This window comes from Leucoraja erinacea, chromosome 4, assembly GCF_028641065.1.
Source record: "Leucoraja erinacea ecotype New England chromosome 4, Leri_hhj_1, whole genome shotgun sequence".
Classification (NCBI taxonomy): Eukaryota; Metazoa; Chordata; class Chondrichthyes; order Rajiformes; family Rajidae; genus Leucoraja; species Leucoraja erinaceus.
In genome coordinates this window covers 106,410,734-106,430,061 of record NC_073380.1, presented here as the reverse complement: position 1 = coordinate 106,430,061, position 19,328 = coordinate 106,410,734, and the positions used below count along the sequence as shown (strand labels likewise).

The following is a 19,328-nucleotide window of genomic DNA, read 5'->3' as shown; positions in this document are numbered from 1 at the left end:
TTGGTCAGCTTTGGTTGTTTTTTAAGGTGCTTAACAAATAAAGTTATTATTATTATCTACCCCCCTGCCTCTCCACCCTCACCCCCTCCCGCTCCACCCCATCCCGCTCCACCCCCACCCTATCTGCCCCCCCCCCCATTTCTACCCCCCTCCCGTCCCTCCACCCCCTCCCTCTTGGCCCCCCTCCATCTCTGCCTCCCCTCCCTCTCTGCCCCATCCCTTCTCTGCCACCCCGCCTCTCTCTCTGCCTCCCTCTCCCTCCCCCTCTGCCTCCCCTCCTCTCTGTCCCCCTCCCCCTCTGGCCCCCTCCCTCTCTGCCCACTCCCTCTCTGTCCCCCTCCCTCTCTGTCCCCCTCCCTCTCTGGCCCCCCTCCCTCTCTGCCCCCTTGCTCTCTTCTTCCCCCCTCTCTGCCCCCTTCCTCTCTGAACCCTCCATCTCTGCCCTCTCCCTCACCGCCCCCTCCCTTTCTCCCATCTCCCTCTCTACCCTCTCCCTCTCTGCCTACTCCCTATCTTCCCCCTCCCTCTCTGACCCCTCCCCCCTCTCTGCCCCCCCTTTCCTCCCCCCCCCCCTCTCTAGGGAGTGGTGAGTATTGGGACCTATGAGTATTGCATTCAGGGACCAGCCGTCCCCTGTGATGTCGTGCCCCACTCCTCCAACTCTATCCCCTCCCCCTCCTTCTACCCTCACACTCTATCCCCCCCCACCCTCACCCTCTCCCTCTCTACCCCATCCCTCTCCCTCCCTTCTCCCTCTCTAACCACGCCTGCGCAGTTGGCGGCTAAGCGTGAGTGGAATGGACGGGGATGGGAAAAATGAGCAAATGAATAATATTAATATAATATCAAGGGGGGGGGGGGTTAGTGTGTGTGTAACGCCACAGGCCACCCCCACCCATAACCGCACGCTGAGGGGACGAGACCAACGGGTCCCACTTAGTCTAGTTATATTTTAAAAATCTTAATTTACATTCAGCAGGAAACTACAGTAATACATCCTCGAGATTTTCATGATGCTCTATTGGCAGATTCACAGGCTACGGACATTAATCTATTAATACCCTTTATTAAACTTTAAATTCATTTTTAGCTGATACACAGTAGTACAATTATTCTTTTCAGTAAACCTGGAGAGTTCAAAGGGACTGGAGCAACGGGGGTTCAACACACAAACCAACCTCCCTTCCATTGACTACATTTACACCTCACACTGCCTCGCCAAGGCCAGCAGCGGAATTAAGGATGAGTCGTACCCTGGCCACTCACTCTTCCATTGGGCACACTTCCAGATTCAAGGACAGTTTATTCCCAGCTGTTATCAGGCAACTGAACCATCCTACCAACAACTAGAGAGCAGTCCTGAACTACTATCTACTTCATTGGAGACCCTCAGACTATTTTTGATCAGACTTTACTGGTTTTATCTTGCACTGAAAGACATTCACATTGTACCCTTTATCATGTATCTGTGCAATGTGGATGGCTCGGTTGTAATCATGTATTATCTTTCCGCTGACTAGTTAACATGCAATAAAAGCTTTTCACTGTACCTCAGTGGACGTGACAATAAACTAAATGCAAACATGTTGTCAAGACACCAATCTTTCCCTCAATGTCAACAAGACAAAGGAGATTGTGATCGACTTCAGGAAGCAAAGCATACACATACACTGACAGCACTGAAGTAGAGATAGTTGAAAGCTTCAGGTTCTTAGGAGTAAATATTACCAGCAACTTCTCCTGGACCTACCATATCTAGGCAATGACCATGAAACCACACCAACACCTCTACTTTGTTAGAAGCCTTTAAGCTGAACCTCACGTTGCGAGTTGACACAAGAGGTACCCCGAGTGAAAGACTCGTGGTTGTGTACAAGATACCAAGTGAAAGACCAAGAGTTTAACCGAGTTCCCACGGGTAGACGGCAGTTTTCCGTTTACTAGTCATTTCTGCGATGTTCCAATTCCGTCTCCTGAGTTAACAAGTTCCTCTCCCGTTAATCTTGAGCAAACATTGTCTATCGACGTGTTGTAAAATCATCACATGGTACAAATGATGTGATGTGTTTTTTTACACACTATAAAAATCCTCCCTTGGTTAAATTGGCTCATTTGGAGACATGTCTGCAAGAAGGCTTTTGGAGTCCAGGATTAGTGATGTTTTTTATTCAAGTGCTGTATGCAGCAGACCTTTGTGTGATGCGAGGACACTTGTGTGAAGGCAGAAGGGTAAAAAAGGACTTTATGCCATCTTCCCTTTCCATCAGCGTCTGAGGATTTTTCCAACACAGCTGCCTGAGAGGCAATCTGCAGATTACCTAACTCACTGTTTCACTGCTCCAAGGAGCCCACAGGCAGTGTTGACTTCTCCTGTGGCATCTCCTGTTGCATCTCCTGTTGCCTCTCCTCCTGCCTCTCCTGCTGCCTCCTCCTCCTCCTGTATGACAAAAGCCTTATTGGCAGGTTTTCTGTAAGGCTCTGCTCTTCCCTTTCGTGGTACTTTTCTTGGAGCCATCTCTACCGGTCTTCCTCTCAAAAAGATTCACCAGCAATGAGGTGAAACGCCCTTGATTGACCCAGGTCACGTGGTGATATTGAAATCACCTTTTTTTTTTACTCACCTTTCTTTTCCTCTGTCCAGCTGCCTGGTTCACCGTGCCTAGGACTTCCCACGGTAGACTCAAGAGTCACTAAGGTAAACGCACGGGCCACTATGTTATTACAACGAGTTAAAATGTTTCAATTCTTAACCACAAGAGTAAAATTGACTCGTTGAAAATTTTAAACATGTTTGATTTTTTGCAAGAGTTGACAAGTTTCACGAGTACCTGCCGTTAGCGCCACGAGTCTCTAAGTTGCGTCCACGAGTTCCGTACGTTAATCGTACGGTATTACCACGAGTTTTAACTCGGGGTACCTCTTGTGTCAACTCGCAACTTGAGACATGGCTATTAGGAAATTTTGGCATGTTCCCAACAGCTCTCACCAACTTCTAAGGATGTGCCGTAGAAAGCATTTTTGCAGGATGCATCAGAGCATGGTTTGTCAACAGCTCCACCCAAGACTGCAGGAAATTGCAGAGAAATGTGGACTCAGCCCAGACGATCACACAAATCAACCTTCCTTCCATTGACTGAATTTATACTTCACACTGCCTGGGCAAGGCCACCAGCATAATCAAGGACGAGTCTCACCCCGGATATTCCCTCTTCTTCCCTCCCCCATCAGGCAAGAGGTACAGAAATATGAAAATGCATACCTCCAGATTATGCACATGCCATGAGTAATTAGTCAGGGTAGGCAGTCAGTATCTTTGGTCAGTCGGCTTTAAAAACAAATCTTGAAAACTGCGCATGCACAGATTGTTCTCTCGACTTTTATAAAGTAACTTGTCTTCTAAAGTATTTAAAAACATATAGCTCAAAGAAATTTACTTACCACATTCTATTTGTTGAAATACAACCGCATAGCCACTCTTTCCTGTTGTACCAAGCTGTTTTAAATGTCCTAATTATTTTTGTTCCTTAGCGCTGTTTAAGTTCTTTAAGTTCTGGCATTGGTCTGGCATTTTTAATTATTTTGGTCTTTTCCTCATAAGATTACTTAGAGAAACTTTTAAGATAATCACTATCTATCTTTGAAAAACCCGCCAAGAAACTTGCTCTGCGCATGCGCAGTAGGCTGATGTGCATACGCACCACATGCACGGTCCATGGTGTAAAGGCAGAATTTCAGCTGCCATATAGACCGTTGCCACTGATGGCTTGAAGCAGCGTCGACAGCACGTGAGTACCACATACTTCCGTGTGTAAAATACCCTGCCTACCATGACGGCACGTGCCTGTTCCAGATTCAGGGACAGTATTATAGAAACATAGAAAATAGATGCAGGAGTAGGCCATTCGGCCCTTCGAGCCTGCACTGCCATTCAATATGATCATGGCTGATCATCCAACTCAGTATCCTGTACTGCCTGCTCTCCATACCCCCTGATCCCCTTAGCCACAAGGGCCACATCTAACTCCCTCTTAAATATAGCCAATGAACGGGCCTCAACTACCTTCTGTGGCAGAGAATTCCAGAGATTCACCACTCTCTGTGTGAAAAATCCTTTCTTCATCTCGGTCCTAAAAGATTTCCCCCTTATCCTTAAACTGTGACCCATTGTTCTGGACTTCCCCAACATTGGGAACAATCTTCCTGCATCTAGCCTGTCCAACCCCTTAAGAATTTTGTAAGTTTCTATAAGACCCCCCCTCAATCTTCTAAATTCTAGCGAGTACAAGCCGAGTCTATCCAGTCTTTCTTCATATGAAAGTCCTGACATCCCAGGAATCAGTCTGGTGAACCTTCTCTGCACTCCCTCTATGGCAAGAATATATTTCCTCAGATTAGGAGACCAAAACTGTACGCAATACTCCAGGTGTGGTCTCACCAAGACCCTGTACAACTGCAGTAGAACCTCCCTGCGCCTATACTCAAATCCTTTTGCTATGAATGCTAACATACCATTCGCTTTCTTCACTGCCTGCTGCACCTGCATGCCTACTTTCAATGACTGGTGTACCATGACATCCAGGTCTCGTTGCATCTCCCCCTTTCCTAATCGGCCACCATTCAGATAATAGTCTGCTTTCCTGCTTTTGCCACCAAAGTGGATAACCTCACATTTATCCACATTATACTGCATCTGCCATGCATTTGCCCACTCACGCAGCCTATCCAAGTCACCTTGCAGCCTCCTAGCATTCTCCTCACAGCTAACACTGCCCCCCAGCTTCGTGTCACCCACAAACATGGAGATGTTGCATTCACTTCCCTCGTCCAAATCATTAATATATATTGTAAATAGCTGGAGTCCCAGCACTGAGCCTTGCGGTACCCCACTAGTCACTGCCTGCCATTGTGAAAAGGACCCGTTTACTCCTACTCTTTGCTTCCTGTCTGCCATGTGCTTTAATTTGTATACTAATCTCTTATGTGGGACCTTGTCGAAAGCCTTCTGAAAGTCCAGATATAACACATCCACTGGTTCTCCCTTATCCACTCTACTAGTTATATCCTCAAAAAATTCTATAAGATTCGTCGGACATGATTTACCTTTCATAAATCGATGCTGACTTTGTCCAATGATTTCACCGCTTTCCAAATGTGCTGCTATCCCATCTTAAATAACTGATTCTAGCAGTTTCCCCACTACCGATGTTAGACTAACTGGTCTGTAATTCCCTGTTTTCTCTCTCCCTCCCTTTTTAAAAAGTGGGGTTACATTAGCTACCCTCCAATCCTCAGGAACTACTCCAGAATGTAAAGAGCTTTGAAAAATTATCACTAATGCATCCACTATTTCTGGGGCTACTTCCTTAAGTACTCTGGGATGCAGCCTATCTGGCCCTGGGGATTTATCGGCCTTTAATCCATTCAATTTACCTAACACCACTTCCGGGCTAACCTGGATTTCACTCAGTTCCTCCACCTCATTTGACCCCCGGTCCCCTGCTATTTCGGCAGATTATTTATGTCTTCCTTAGTGAAGACAGAACCAAAGTAATTATTCAATTGGTCTGCCATGTCCTTGTTCCCCATGATCCATTCACCTGTTTCTGACTGCAAGGGACCTACATTTGTTTTAACTAATCTTTTTCTCTTCACATATCTATAAAATCTTTGGCAGGTAACTGAACCATCCCAACTCGAGACCAGGCCAGGCCTACCATCTATCTCATGGGAGACCCTCGAATTATCTTAAATCAGACTTTACTGGATTTTATCTTGCATTAAACGTTATTCCCTTCATCCTGTAACTCAACACTCTGGATGGCTTGATTGTAATCATGTATAGTCTTTTCACTGACAGAATTGCACTTAACAAAAATCTTTTCACTAATCCTCGGTACACAAGACTATAATAAATTAGAGTAAACCAAACTGTAAAGACATTTCTCATCATTTTTGTACCAATGGCCTACCCCTTATTCCCAGACTGAGACACCAGGACTTCAATACTCAGTCAGTGGAAGCATCTTCCATGCATCTCATCTGCCAACTCCACCAAGAATTTTGTAAAGTTCAATGGAAGCGCTCATCTTTCCGAATTCTAAAGAATACAGTTCCTCTTTAGTCTATTGCTCCCTAACCTTGGAACAAGTTTAATGAATCTTTATGGCACTCCTTCTATGGTAACTATATCTGTTCTTAGGTGAGGAAGCCAGAAACTGTATACAATAGTCCAACTGTCATCACACACAACTGCAATAAGATTTTCTTACTCTTGTAATCTTTCATAATAAAGGCTCAAGGGCCTGTCCCACTTACGTAACTTTTTCAGCGACTGTCTTCGACCTTCAAGCTCGAGGGCACTCGCCTGCAAAACCACGAGCTGGATCGACCGTCAACACACACACACACACACGAGTGGGGAACGCTGTCTGAAATTCACACCCGCGATGAAGAGGAAGGTAAAAGACGGCAGGCACAGTGTACGCAAGTCCTTTAAAAGAGGGGGGAGGGGGGGGGTTGGGGGGGGAGGAGAAGGAGTGGCGGCACTTTTAAGAAGCCAGACAACTTTTAATAATCATCATCATTTGCTGCTTCTGCGAGTTGGTCTTCAGTAACCTGCGTAAAGGTATCATTCAGGTCCCTTTGAACATCAACTTCGGGTGTTTGGCAATTTTAGTACTTAGTTCTGCAAGAACCTTTACAGTTACTATCAATCAATTTTTTGACAGACAATATTCATTTCTTGGAAGAAGTAATATAATTTGCCAACTTTGTAACATTAACTGACGGAGCAACTTTCTATTAAATGCATTTAAGACTGATATGCTTTTCGACTGCACAAAGGGACATAGTCCCAGTGCAACAAGACGCCCCCGCAGTTTTCAAGATTCAAGAGAGTTTATTGTCATGTGTCCCTGATAGGACAATGCAATTCTTGCAATGAAAACCAGAAGTAAAACATTTGACTTTTACCAGCGGACTTTAATATTCTCATTTGGAACGTCAGATATTGTAGGAAGGAAATGTAGAGCTGTTTTACATCGAATATAGAGACAGAATGCCGGAGTAACTCAGCGGGACAGATGCTGCATGTCCTGCTGAGTTACTCCAGCATTTTGTGTCCGTGTCAGATATTGTAACGTCATTTGAGTAGCACGTCAAGTAACCAATGGAGCTGTGAGACTGCGTGTTGCGGTAGCTGCCAATAAAATGAGATGAGCCTCTTGTGCGTGGAGTGTAAATTAGTGGACTTGGTGCAAGTTGGGACAACATGGCTGAGAACAAGGAGGAAGTGAAATATTACCGACTGGAAGAGTTGAAGCAGCATTGCAATGGCAACAGCGCGTGGGTTCACATTAATAACCACATATATGACGTGACCAACTTTCTGGATCAGGTATTTTACTCAGCACTTGGATACATTTCCTTCAGTGGGAGTGTTCGGCTACTCTGTTGCTCAACCTCCGACTTCAGCCCCCGCATTTACTTCGTGTCTACTTGTAGGGGTAATAGTGTGCAGTGCGCTGTTCATGTTATTACATCTGAAATTTACAATCTTCAAATTCGGTTGTAACCGCATAGGGATTGTATATGACTCTTGGAAACTATTAGTGCTGTCTCCTGTTTAAGAAGGAACTGCAGATGTTGGAAATTCGAAGGTACACAAAAATGCTGGAGGAACTCAGCGTGCTGTCTCCTAGCCATTTTGGAAAGCCCTTTACGGCATTAATGGATGAGTAAAACTTTCTTGAACGTTTACGGAACGCACTGGAGAGGTTTTTTTCTCCCCCACTGAATCTCGTTGCACTCGAATCAACTCTTGCTCCAAGTTTTCTTAAAAAAACAAGTTGCAGGCCAGGCAGCATCTGTGACATGAGAGAGTTGACATTTCAAAGGTCAATGGTAGTTCACAGCTAGAGTTGACTTTTGGGTGTAGATCTTATATTTTGTAATGCTTTCTATACTTTTGTATTGTAGGGCCTCAACTCGTATGGGGTTTTTTTTTTTGCCGTTCTGTATATCTGCCAATTAAGTCCCATTGGCATGCAAGGAGAAAGATCACAGTATCTTCATATGCAAATAATAGTTTTACCTAACACTTTTTTCTTAAAAATGCGTCTCCACCATTTCTTCCACATCTCTGCAGTGAGAGTTACATTCAAAAAGTAGCCAAGGAAGTATAATTTGTCTGCCATGAACTGCTTTTGGTGAAACAATATGGCTATTTTCTTATCTATAATAATTTTCCTGGTCCAGGCAGTTGGGTTTTCTGTGTTCTATTATTTAATCCTTGGAGGTCAATAGGCCCAGGGATATCTTGTGAGACCTCTACAAAAGTCAATATTGGTAATATGTATTTTACAGTTTTTGATATTGGTTTTAATAGGCTTATAAGGGATACAAAATTCTTAAGGGGTTGGACAGGCTAGATGCAGGAAGATTGTTCCCAATGTTAGGGAAGTCCAGGACAAGGGGTCACAGCTTAAGGATAAGGGGGAAATCCTTTAAAACCGAGATGAGAAGAACTTTTTTTCACACAGAGAGTGGTGAATCTCTGGAACTCTCTGCCACAGAGGGTAGTTGAGGCTAGTTCATTGGCTATATTTAAGAGGGAGTTAGATGTGGCCCTTGTGGCTAAGGGGATCAGGGGGTATGGAGAGAAGGCAGGTACAGGATACTGAGTTGGATGATCAGCCATGATCATATTGAATGGCGGTGCAGGCTCAAAGGGCCGAATGGCCTACTCCTGCACCTAATTTCTATGCTTCTATAGCTAGCAGATATATTAACCATGAGAAATGTCATGTCTAGTTGAATTAAACTTTCAAATGCACCAGTCTTTTTTTTTAAATGGACCAGGTTGTTAATAGAAAGTATTTAGAAGGGAATAAATTGATAAATGTTTGCTAGTGCTGGAAGTTGGAGCAGGAATGAGTCATGCAGGTTTTTGAGACGGAGCTGTCATCCAGAGGGATCGTGGTTGATCTTGTTTTGTGCCTATTCCCTGGAACCAGTCACTACCTTTTATTCCATATCTGTTTACCGTCTTAAATATATTTGACCACTCTGCCTCATGGCTCCTTGTAGACTGTAAATTCCAATTCAAGTACAGATGCTTTTAATGCCACATCTAAGTAACCAGAAAATGGCATTCTAACAGAAAGCACAGTCTACTACTGATGGCAATGTGTTACCCCAAGATTATGTGTTTGTGCCTTGCAAGCAACCTTTTTAGTGTCCATATTAAATGTATATAGGTGCAGGAACATGAGTAGGCCATTTGGCCCATTAAGGCTGTTCCATTATTCATCAAAATCATCTTGGATTTTTTTATCTGCTCAATTTTCAGTTTAAAAAAAAAAATAAAAAATCTTGATTTCTTAAAATATTCCAATATTCTGGCCTGCTGTTAGTTTTGGCAACTTTTAGCCCCTTTTGATTTAATGCTATATTTAATTTCTCTGATCGGTCATGGTTGAATACTTTTTGAAGATTAAGATCGCTACAAATTTGTCAGCTTTTTTTCCCTCCTCCTGAATACAATGCAGAATTGAGAGTGACAAGATGTTCATGGGCTTGCAAATAAATTGTGAAATTCTGTTAAGGGAAATGTTTAACATTTTTGAAACATAGTTATCTTAACATTCCTTCAAGGCTGTAGAAACAATCTGTGCTGAAACATCTCTTCCTGACAAATTGCATTTGTTTCCAATTAAGGAAAATCCGGCAAGACTGAGAGTTGATGAGCAATTAAATAGGAGTTAACTGCATATGCTGTTTGCTGTTAAAGCACTTAAATATTTGCAATAAAATGTTTGAGAAACTTCTCAAAAAAAAGTGGTATGGTAAGGGGTTGGACAGGCTAGATGCAGGAAGATTGTTCCTGATGTTGGGGAAGTCCAGAACAAGGGGTCACAGTTTAAGGATAAGGGGGAAATCTTTTAGGACCGAGTTGAGAAAAACATTTTTTACACAGAGAGCGGTGAATCCCTGGAATTCTCTGCCACAGAAGGTAGTTGAGGCCAGTTCATTGGTTATATTTAAAAGGGAGTTAGATGTGGCCCTTGTGGCTGAAGGGATCAGGGGGTATGGAGAGAAGGCAGGTACAGATACTGAGTTGGATGATCAGCCATGATCATATTGAATGGCGGTGCAGGCTCAAAGGGCTGAATGGCCTACTCCTGCACCTATTTTCTATGTTTCTATGATAAAAAAAAGCTATTGCATTTATGATATCTAGGACTGATTGGGTTCATGTATATGCAATATACAACTAGCAAAATGTGTTTTGTCAACTTTTGCTGATTGTGCCAGTGCTGTCAGCTAATTTATTAGAAGTGACTTGGCAAAATCAATTGTGTAGCAAGTAACTGATTTATTTTATAAACCGAATAAACAGGAGTAAAGTATACAGAGGAAAAGGATGAAAATGTTCTACAATTCATCTGCCCTTTCCAACTTCCCACAACTCTGTTTTATATTACCTACAAACCAATACTGAAGCAGGAGTATCTGGTACAGAGAGTTGTTCAATGCTGGTCGGCGGACACGGATGATAACCTATGCGACTGCTATGAATCCGTGACCTGGTCTGTAATCCTCTACAAACCAATACTGAAGCAGGAGTATCTGGTACAGAGAGTTGTTCAATGCTGGTCGGCGGACACGGATGATAACCTATGCGACTGCTATGAATCCGTGACCTGGTCTGTAATCCTCTACACAAGTGTGTAAAGCAGTGTGTGTCGACAAAGTCCATCTGGGTGTTCCCCAACTAAAAACCATTGGATGAACTGTGCAGGTGTAGACCAGGTCTGCTGCATACAAATCAAATGATCCTGAGCGGTCGGTACAAGAAAGCTCACTATGATTTTTGCAAAGCTACCAAGGATCCCAAGAGCCAATACCGAGACAAACTTGAGTCACGGTATCATCATTTGGACACCTGCAGAATGTGGCAGGCTCTGACTATAACTAGTTGCAAAGTGAAGTCGGGTAACATCACTGGGTATAGTGCGGCCCGACCTGATGTATTTAATGCTTTCTATGCTCACTTTGAGCAGAAGGCCAACAGGGTGGGGCATCCGTAAATGACAGGGCATTGGCATCCGTCTCATCAGACTAAACCATGCCACTTCCCAGGATCACTGGTGTAGAAGTAGATCGGCCTTCCTGAGGGTGAACCCATGAAAAGCAACTGACTCAGATGTAGTCCATTGCCCTTTCTTTCGTAGCTGCATGATCCAACCAGTGGCAGCATTCACAGACATCTTTAATCTCTCCCGAGTCAGTTCTGAGGTACCCCCAGCTTCATGAAGACCGCTATCATGCCGGTGCTGAAGAGAAGCAAGATCTCGTACAATAATGTCCACCATCCAGTGACCTTGACATCCACCATCAGAAAGCTCTTTGACCGACTAGTTATGGAATGCATTAAATCCAGTCTACCAAGCAGGCTTGACCCACTGCAGTTCGCCTACTGCCACAATAGGTCAGCAGCTGATCTCCCTGGCCCTATACTCATCCCAGGAATGTCTGGGTAAGAGAGACATCTACATCAGACTTCTATTCATAGACTACCGTGCTGCTATCAACGCCATTATCCCATCCAAGCTCATCACCAAACTCGTGGAATTTGGAGTTCAAGTCCCTTCCCTTAGTTCTTCCTCGGTCGTGAGCCTTGACGGGACTGTCTTGACTCCCATAGCCAGCGGCATTCGGGCCCTCCGCGTCGAGGCGATCCACTCCCGCATTGGGGGGGATGTCAGCTCCCCCGCGCTGGACGATTGAACCTCGCGTCGGGGCTGGTCGAACCTTCTGCGACATTGGAGCTCCCGTCTAGCCTCTCCCGACTGCGAGCTCTTGATGGTAAAGTTAGCAGTGGGAGCGATCCCAGGCAAGGGATCAGCTTCTGTGTTAAGTCTGCGCCCCGCGGTGGGGCTCACGACAGTCTGAGGAGGCTTCCAGCTCCAGCGATGGTAGGCCGCAGAGCACGCTGGAGAATGTGATCCGAAAAATAATCACCTCCGGCAAGGTAGGAGCTTGGAAAAAAAGTTTCCCAGATCCCCTCCCACCTCCCCCACATAAAACAAACCGAAGAACATTCAAACAAACTTTGAACACACTAAGAAAATAACAAAAAGGATGGAAAAACGAATAGACTGACGGCAGGGCAGCCATCGCCCCGGACGCCCCGGTGGACTGTTTTTTGAAACTAATGAGACTGAGTGCAGGTATGGGGGTGCTGGTCTTCAGTTTGTGCATTCGTTTCTAGAGGTAATCTACAGCGGCTTGATTCAAGATGGGAGGAGGGTTACTGGTGTGGTTTAGGCTTTAAGTAATGGTCAACACTATAAGATGCACATGCTTCAACACAGACTCCCAGCAAAGATAATTGTTGTGCATGTAGTTCTGATGAAGTCTAAAGAAGGGTCACGACCCGAAACTTCACCCATTCCTTCTCTCCAGAGATGCTGCCAATCCAGCTGAGCTACTCCAGCATTTTGTGTCAATCTTAGTTCTGCTACAACTCGAGTTAAATTATGACACCTTACGATTATAGAAAATCATCTTTTAAGAAAGAAGTGTGTCGATGGAAAAAGGAGATTCAGGGCTAGAATTTGACTTGCACTAACAACGTTTGTTTTCTGCAGGATTTTTGGAAGTAAAGTTACTGGAAATCGCATTTTAATTAAAGGCTGCATATTATATTATTTAATGGAATATCATTGAATAAGTCTCAATAAAAATGATTCTTGTTAATGTCTGTAGTATTGGCTTATTATTCTCCTATGTACCGAGAAACAGTCAAATCATACCATGCACAAGAACAATTAAACCATGTGTAAGCAATGCAAAGAGAAAATAACCAGAGAACAGAATAGAAACATAGAAACATAGAAATTAGGTGCAGGGGTAGGCCATTCAGCTCTTCGAGCCTGCACCGCCATTCAATATGATCATGGCTGATCATCCAACTCGGTATCCCGTACCTGCCTTCTCTCCATACCCCCTGATCCCCTTAGCCACAAGGGCCACATCTAACTCCCTCTTAAATATAGCCAATGAACTGGCCTCAACTACCGTCTGTGGCAGAGAGTTCCAGAGATTCACCACTCTCTGTGTGAAAAAAGTTCTTCTCATCTCAGTTTTAAAGGATTTCCCCCTTATCCTTAAGCTGTGACCCCTTGTCCTGGACTTCCCTAACATCAGGAACAATCTTCCTGCAGCTAGCCTGTCCAACCCCTTAAGAATTTTGTAAGTTTCTATAAGATCCCCTCTCAATCTCCTAAATTCTAGAGCGTATAAACCAAGTCTATCCAGTCTTTCTTCATAAGACAGTTCTGACATCCCAGGAATCAATCTGGTGAACCGTCTCTGCACTCCCTCTATGGCAATAATGTCCTTCCTCAGATTTGGAGACCAAAACTGTACGCAATACTCCAGGTGTGGTCTCACCAAGACCCTGTACAACTGCAGTAGAACCTCCCAGCTCCTATACTCAAATCCTTTTGCAATTAAAGCTAACATACCATTTGCTTTCTTTACTGCCTGCTGCACCTGCATGCCTACCTTCAATGACTGGTGTACCATGACACCCAGGTCTCGCTGCATCTCCCCCTTTCCTAATCGGCCACCATTTAGATAATAGTCTGCTTTCCCGTTTTTGCCACCAAAATGGATAAACTCACATTTATCCACATTATACTGCATCTGCCAAACATTTGCCCACTCACCCAGCCTATCCAAGTCACCTTGCAGTCTCCTAGCATCCTCCTCACAGCTAACACTGCCCCCCAGCTTAGTGTAATCCGCAAACTTGGAGATATTGCCTTCAATTCCCTCATCCAGGTCATTAATATATATTGTAAATAGCTGGGGTCCCAGCACTGAGCCTTGCGGTACCCCACTAGTCACTGCCTGCCATTGTGAAAAGGACCCGTTTACTCCTACTCTTTGCTTCCTGTTTGCCAGCCAGTTCTCTATCCACATCAATACTGAACCCCCAATGCCGTGTGCTTTAAGTTTGTATACTAATCTCTTATGTGGGACCTTGTCAAAAGCCTTCTGGAAGTCCAGATACACCACATCCACTGGTCTCCCCTATCCACGCTACTAGTTGCATCTTCGAAAAATTCTATAAGTTTCGTCAGACATGATTTACCTTTCGTAAATCCATGCTGACTTTGTCCAATGATTTCACCACTTTCCAAATGTGCTGCTATCCCATCTTTAATAACTGACTCTAGCAGTTTCCCCACTACCGATGTTAGACTAACTGGTCTGTAATTCCCCATTTTCTCTCTCCCTCCCTTCTTACAAAGTGGGGTTACGTTTGCTACCCGCCAATCTTCAGGAACTACTCCAGAATCTAAAGAGTTTTGAAAGATTATTACTAATGCATCCACTATTTCTGGAGCTACTTCCTTAAGTACTCTGGGATGCAGCCTATCTGGCCCTGGGGATTTATCGGCCTTTAATCCATTCAATTTACCCAACACCACTTCCCGGCTAACCTGGATTTCACTCAATTCCTCCAACTCCTTTGACCCGCGGTCCCCTGCTATTTCCGGCAAATTATTTATGTCTTCCTTAGTGAAGACGGAACCAAAGTAGTTATTCAATTGGTCCGCCATATCCTTGTTCCCCATGATCAACTCGCCTGTTTCTGACTGCAAGGGACCTACATTTGTTTTAACTAATCTCTTTCTTTTCACATATCTATAAAAACTTTTGCAGTCAGTTTTTATGTTCCCTGCCAGTTTTCTTTCATAATCTATTTTCCCTTTCCTAATTAAGCCCTTTGTCCTCCTCTGCTGGTCTTTGAATTTCTCCCAGTCCTCCGGTATGCTGCTTTTTCTGGCTAATTTGTACGCATCATCCTTCGCTTTGATACTATCCCTGATTTCCCTTGTTATCCATGGATGTACTACCTTCCCTGATTACCATGCTACAATGCCAATACCATGCTACAATGTTAAAGTTACAAAGAAAGCGCAGAATATAAAAAAAATGAAAATGTAGTGACGCAATGAGGTAGGTAGGGAGATCGGGACTAAACTCTTATGTTATGAAAGGTCCATTTAGTTTCTGATAACAGCTGAGAAGAAACTGTTTATGAATCACGTGGTACAAGCTTTAAAGTTTTTTATTTTACCCGACATGAGAGAGGAGCAGCGGGAATGTTCGGGGCATAAGTGATCCTTGATTTATGGTGGCTGCTTTTATTGCAGCAGCATGAAGTGCAAATGGCCACCTGTCATGAGCGTAAATCTGGGGTGGGGGTGGGGGGGGGGGGGACAGCAGAAGCAATGGTGTCCGATTAATGCAGGAAGGTTGCATGGAAACAATTTATTTTCCCTGACATTTTTTCACCCACGTCTGTTTGTTTTTTTCCTTCATTTTTAAGTGATTCTCTAGTTCCCAATTGGAATTGTGTTAACCAACCGTGTAATACAAATAGTCTTTCCAATCATCAATTCCATTATATCCAATTTGCTTTGTTGAAAAGCATGTTATAGCAAGACTACCTGTGCCATGTCTGTGTAGCCAGTCACTGTTCCAAAACACTCTTAATTCCCTTGATACCTCTCCATTGTTGAATTAATAACGATTAATGATGAGCCAGAGTATAAGTGAGTTAAAAATCTGATAGAATTATGCCGGATCAACAATCTTGTTCTCAATGCCAGCAATGCCGAGAAGCTGATTGTTGACTTTAGAAGGGGGAACCTGATGAACCATGAAGCTGTCCTCATCGATGGGTGGGTGGTGGAGAGTCAGCAACGTCTAGAATCCTGGGGTGCATATCTCTGAATATTTGATGGCCAGGGCCATCACATCGATGCAATCATAACAAAAGCCAGAGAATACCTTTTGCACTAGCATTGTGGTTATTAATTTACTAATCATGGTTATTAACAGCATGTTGGTGTTTTTGTATGTTTGGATGGGAATAAGCAGGCTGAATGGGTCTCCACATAGACATGACCCACACTTAGCAGTTTTGAAAGGACTTTGAATGAAGCAGTGAGACCATTCTTCCAAAATGTTAGTATTACAGTTTTCTCATTCCAAAATCAGTTTCAGCATGGCTTGGTCTGTGAATTATTTGAAAAATACGTGCGTTAAACTTCCTTTAGGGATATATTGAAGTCATCATAAGGATGTATAAAAGGCTTGGTTAAATTGAGGATTATCACGGATTACTAACTGACTGTACGCGATTGAGACTAGATCTTGCATTTAAATTTCTATGTAGAGTATTAAAGTTAATGTTTATGGGTTTGTTGCAATGCTGAGTAATCGTCCTTCAATAAACATTGGTCGTAGTCCACTCGGAAGGACCTTGGACTTGTCATCAGGTTGCTCTGGGTTTTAACTACAGTGCCCTCAATAATGTTTGGGACAAAGACCCATCATTTATTTATTTGCCTCTGTACTCCACAATTTGAGATTTGTAATAGGAAAAAACACATGTGGTTAAAGTGCACATTGCCAGATTTTAATAAAGGCCATTTTTATATATATTGGTTTTGCCATGTAGAAATTACAGCACTGTTTATATATAGTCCCCCATTTCAGGGCACCATAATGTTTGGGACACAGCAATGTCATGTGAATGAAAGTAGTCATGTTTAGTATTTTGTTGCATATCCTTTGCATGCAATGACTGCTTGAAGTCTGTGATTCATGGACATCACCAGTTGCTGGGTGTCTTTTCTGGTGATGCTCTGCCAGGCCTGTATTGTAGCCATCTTTAGCTCATGCTTGTTTTTTGGGCTAGTTCCCTTTACTTTTCTCTTCAGCATATAAAAGGCATGCTCAATTGGGTTCAAATCGTGTGATTGACATGGCCACTCAAGAATTGACCATATTTTAGCTTTGGAAAAACTTCTTTGTTGCTTTAGCAGTATGTTTGGGATCATTGTCTTGCTGTAGAATGAACCGCTGGCCAATGAGTTTTGAGGCATTTGTTTGAACTTGGGCACATGTGTCTACACTTCAGAATTCATTATGCTACTACCATCAGCAGTTGTATCATCAATGAAGATAAGTGAGCTAGTACCTTCAGCAGCCATACATGCCCAAGCCTTAACACCCCATCCACCATGTTTCACAGACGAGGTGGTATGCTTTGGTCTTGGGCAGTTCCTTCTCTCCTCCGCAGGAGTAGCAATTCGCTCTTGCCATCACTCCGATATGTTAATCTTCATCTTATCTGTCCACAAGACCTTTTTCCAGAACGGTGGTTGCTCTTTTAAGTAATTCTTGGCAAACTGTAACCTGCCCATCTTATTTTTTGCGGCTAACCAGTGGTTTACATCTTGCAGTGTAGCCTCTGTATTTCTGTTCATGAAGTCTTCTGCGGACAGTGGTTATTGACAAATCCACACCTAACTCCTGAAGAGTGTTTCTGATCTGTCGGACAGGTGTTTTGGGATTTTTCTTTATTATAAAGAGAATTCTTCTGTCATCAGCTGTGGAGGTCCTGAAGAAAGGTCTCGACCCGAAATGTCATCCATTCCTTCGCTCCATAAATGCTGCCTCACCCACTGAGTTTCTCCAGCACTGTTGTCCCAAACATTATGGTGCCCTTAAATGGGGGGGAGGAGGACTATATACTGTATAGGACTATATACTGTATAGGACTATATACTGTATATACAGCTGTAATTTGTACATGGTGAAATCAAATTGTATAAAAATACCCTTTAATAAAATCTGACAATGTGCACTTTAACCACATGTGATTTTTTTTTCTCTATTACAAATCTCAAATTGTGGTGTACAGAGGCAAATAAATAAATGATGGGTCTTTGTCCCAAACATTATGGAAGGCGCCGTATGTGTACTTTGATCTTTTTTTTAATGATAATTTAGCAACTGGGTTCAGTTTTGTGCAACACATATTCTGGAAATTTACGAATGAGGAAAATCTCTTTAGTTGAAAGGTTTTATGCTTGTTAATGAATTTCCTTTTGCATGTTTACTTGACCTCTTGCATAGTTTGCACTGTTCTAAAGGGAAACATCAGAAAATGGCTTTGAAATGTTTACGTTTGAAGCAATCATGTTTGATTTTGTTCCCATTAAATTTTAGTTTATTGATGTAACTTTTTTCCTGGAACTTGTTTTTGCAAATCAATTTTGAGCTTGTGTTGTTCAGTGTCTTTTACATTCTTTTAATATTTATATTTAACATTTTTTTAATTTGGTGCTTGTAGGATTCCATTGAGACGTGTGTGTGTGTGAAGTTTGCATGTTCTCCCAGTGGCTACATGATTTCCTCCTAGATATCAATGCAATTTTGATAATTAGCATGTACTCCGAAGGGCTTTTTGTTTATGCTCTTCATCATTGACTCTTATGATGGGCATTTTTCTTATCAAAATAAAGAACCTCCCAAGGAATTGACTCAATTTATTTTGAGACTCTGGGTGTAAGAATTGCTCGCCTTTCCAAAGCTGATCTCATCTTCTGGGGATGCTTGCCCCATGCCTTCTTTCTCACCCTCTCTGTCCCAACCCACCCATCCTTATTGGAATATGCAGCACAGAAGTGCTCTATTTTGCCTTTGTTTGTCCTATGAAGAATATACTTGTGTAAAACATTACAACATTTTTCTCCTGATAACCATCTCTTTTGGAGAAGATTAAGAAATCACAGCTAGATAATGTAAAGGTTTGAGAAATACAGTATGTGAGAGCCCACATCTCATTTCAACAAGGGCCATGTATACTTTGAATAGTCTTTAGCAATATAATGTGTAGTGCACTTTCCCAACTGCTAAATTTATTTAGTCATGACATTTTATTCTGCCACACTTTGTTTCCAGGTTTTATTTTCCAACTTGCTTTTGAAGCAGAAAATGTTTTCATTGTTATCATTGATGGGATATTATATCGGGAGATATTTGCTTGCGAGACCACCCATCCAGGACTAAAGGACTTTGCCAACATTTATTCCCCTTTCCTTCCATATTCCCCGAGCCTGGAGGAACCCCCCACAGGTAGATTTTAGCATCTGACAATATCTGGCCCCTTTTAAAATATATATATATTATTCTGGCATACCAATCGCTCCAGTAGGATTATGTGCATGCTTCTACCCTGTTGTTGTTTACACAAAGATAAGGCTTCTTTGTTTTGGGCAAAGTTTAACATTTTTACAGGATATTGCCCTTGGGGTAGTCTGGAAAATGGAGTAACTGAAGTGAACCAATAAATACAACCAAGAGAAATAAAATAAAACCTCAGAATTGTTGTTGCTTTGTCTTCATATCCTTAAAGTAGTGGAGCCATACAACAAGGAAACAAGCCCTTTGGC

The 19,328-nt window shown here is 43.0% G+C and overlaps 1 protein-coding gene across 1 annotated transcript in view; it reads left to right on the top strand.

The window, feature by feature from the left end:
- Positions 1-7,203: 7,203 nt before the first annotated feature.
- Positions 7,204-19,328, top strand: part of LOC129696745 (cytochrome b5-like) — a 45,031-nt gene continuing 32,906 nt past the window's right edge. Inside the window, exon 1 of the mRNA XM_055634887.1 lies at positions 7,204-7,396. Coding sequence (XP_055490862.1) covers positions 7,271-7,396 — 126 coding nt within the window. The 5' untranslated portion in view covers positions 7,204-7,270. The remainder of the gene's footprint in view (positions 7,397-19,328) is intronic.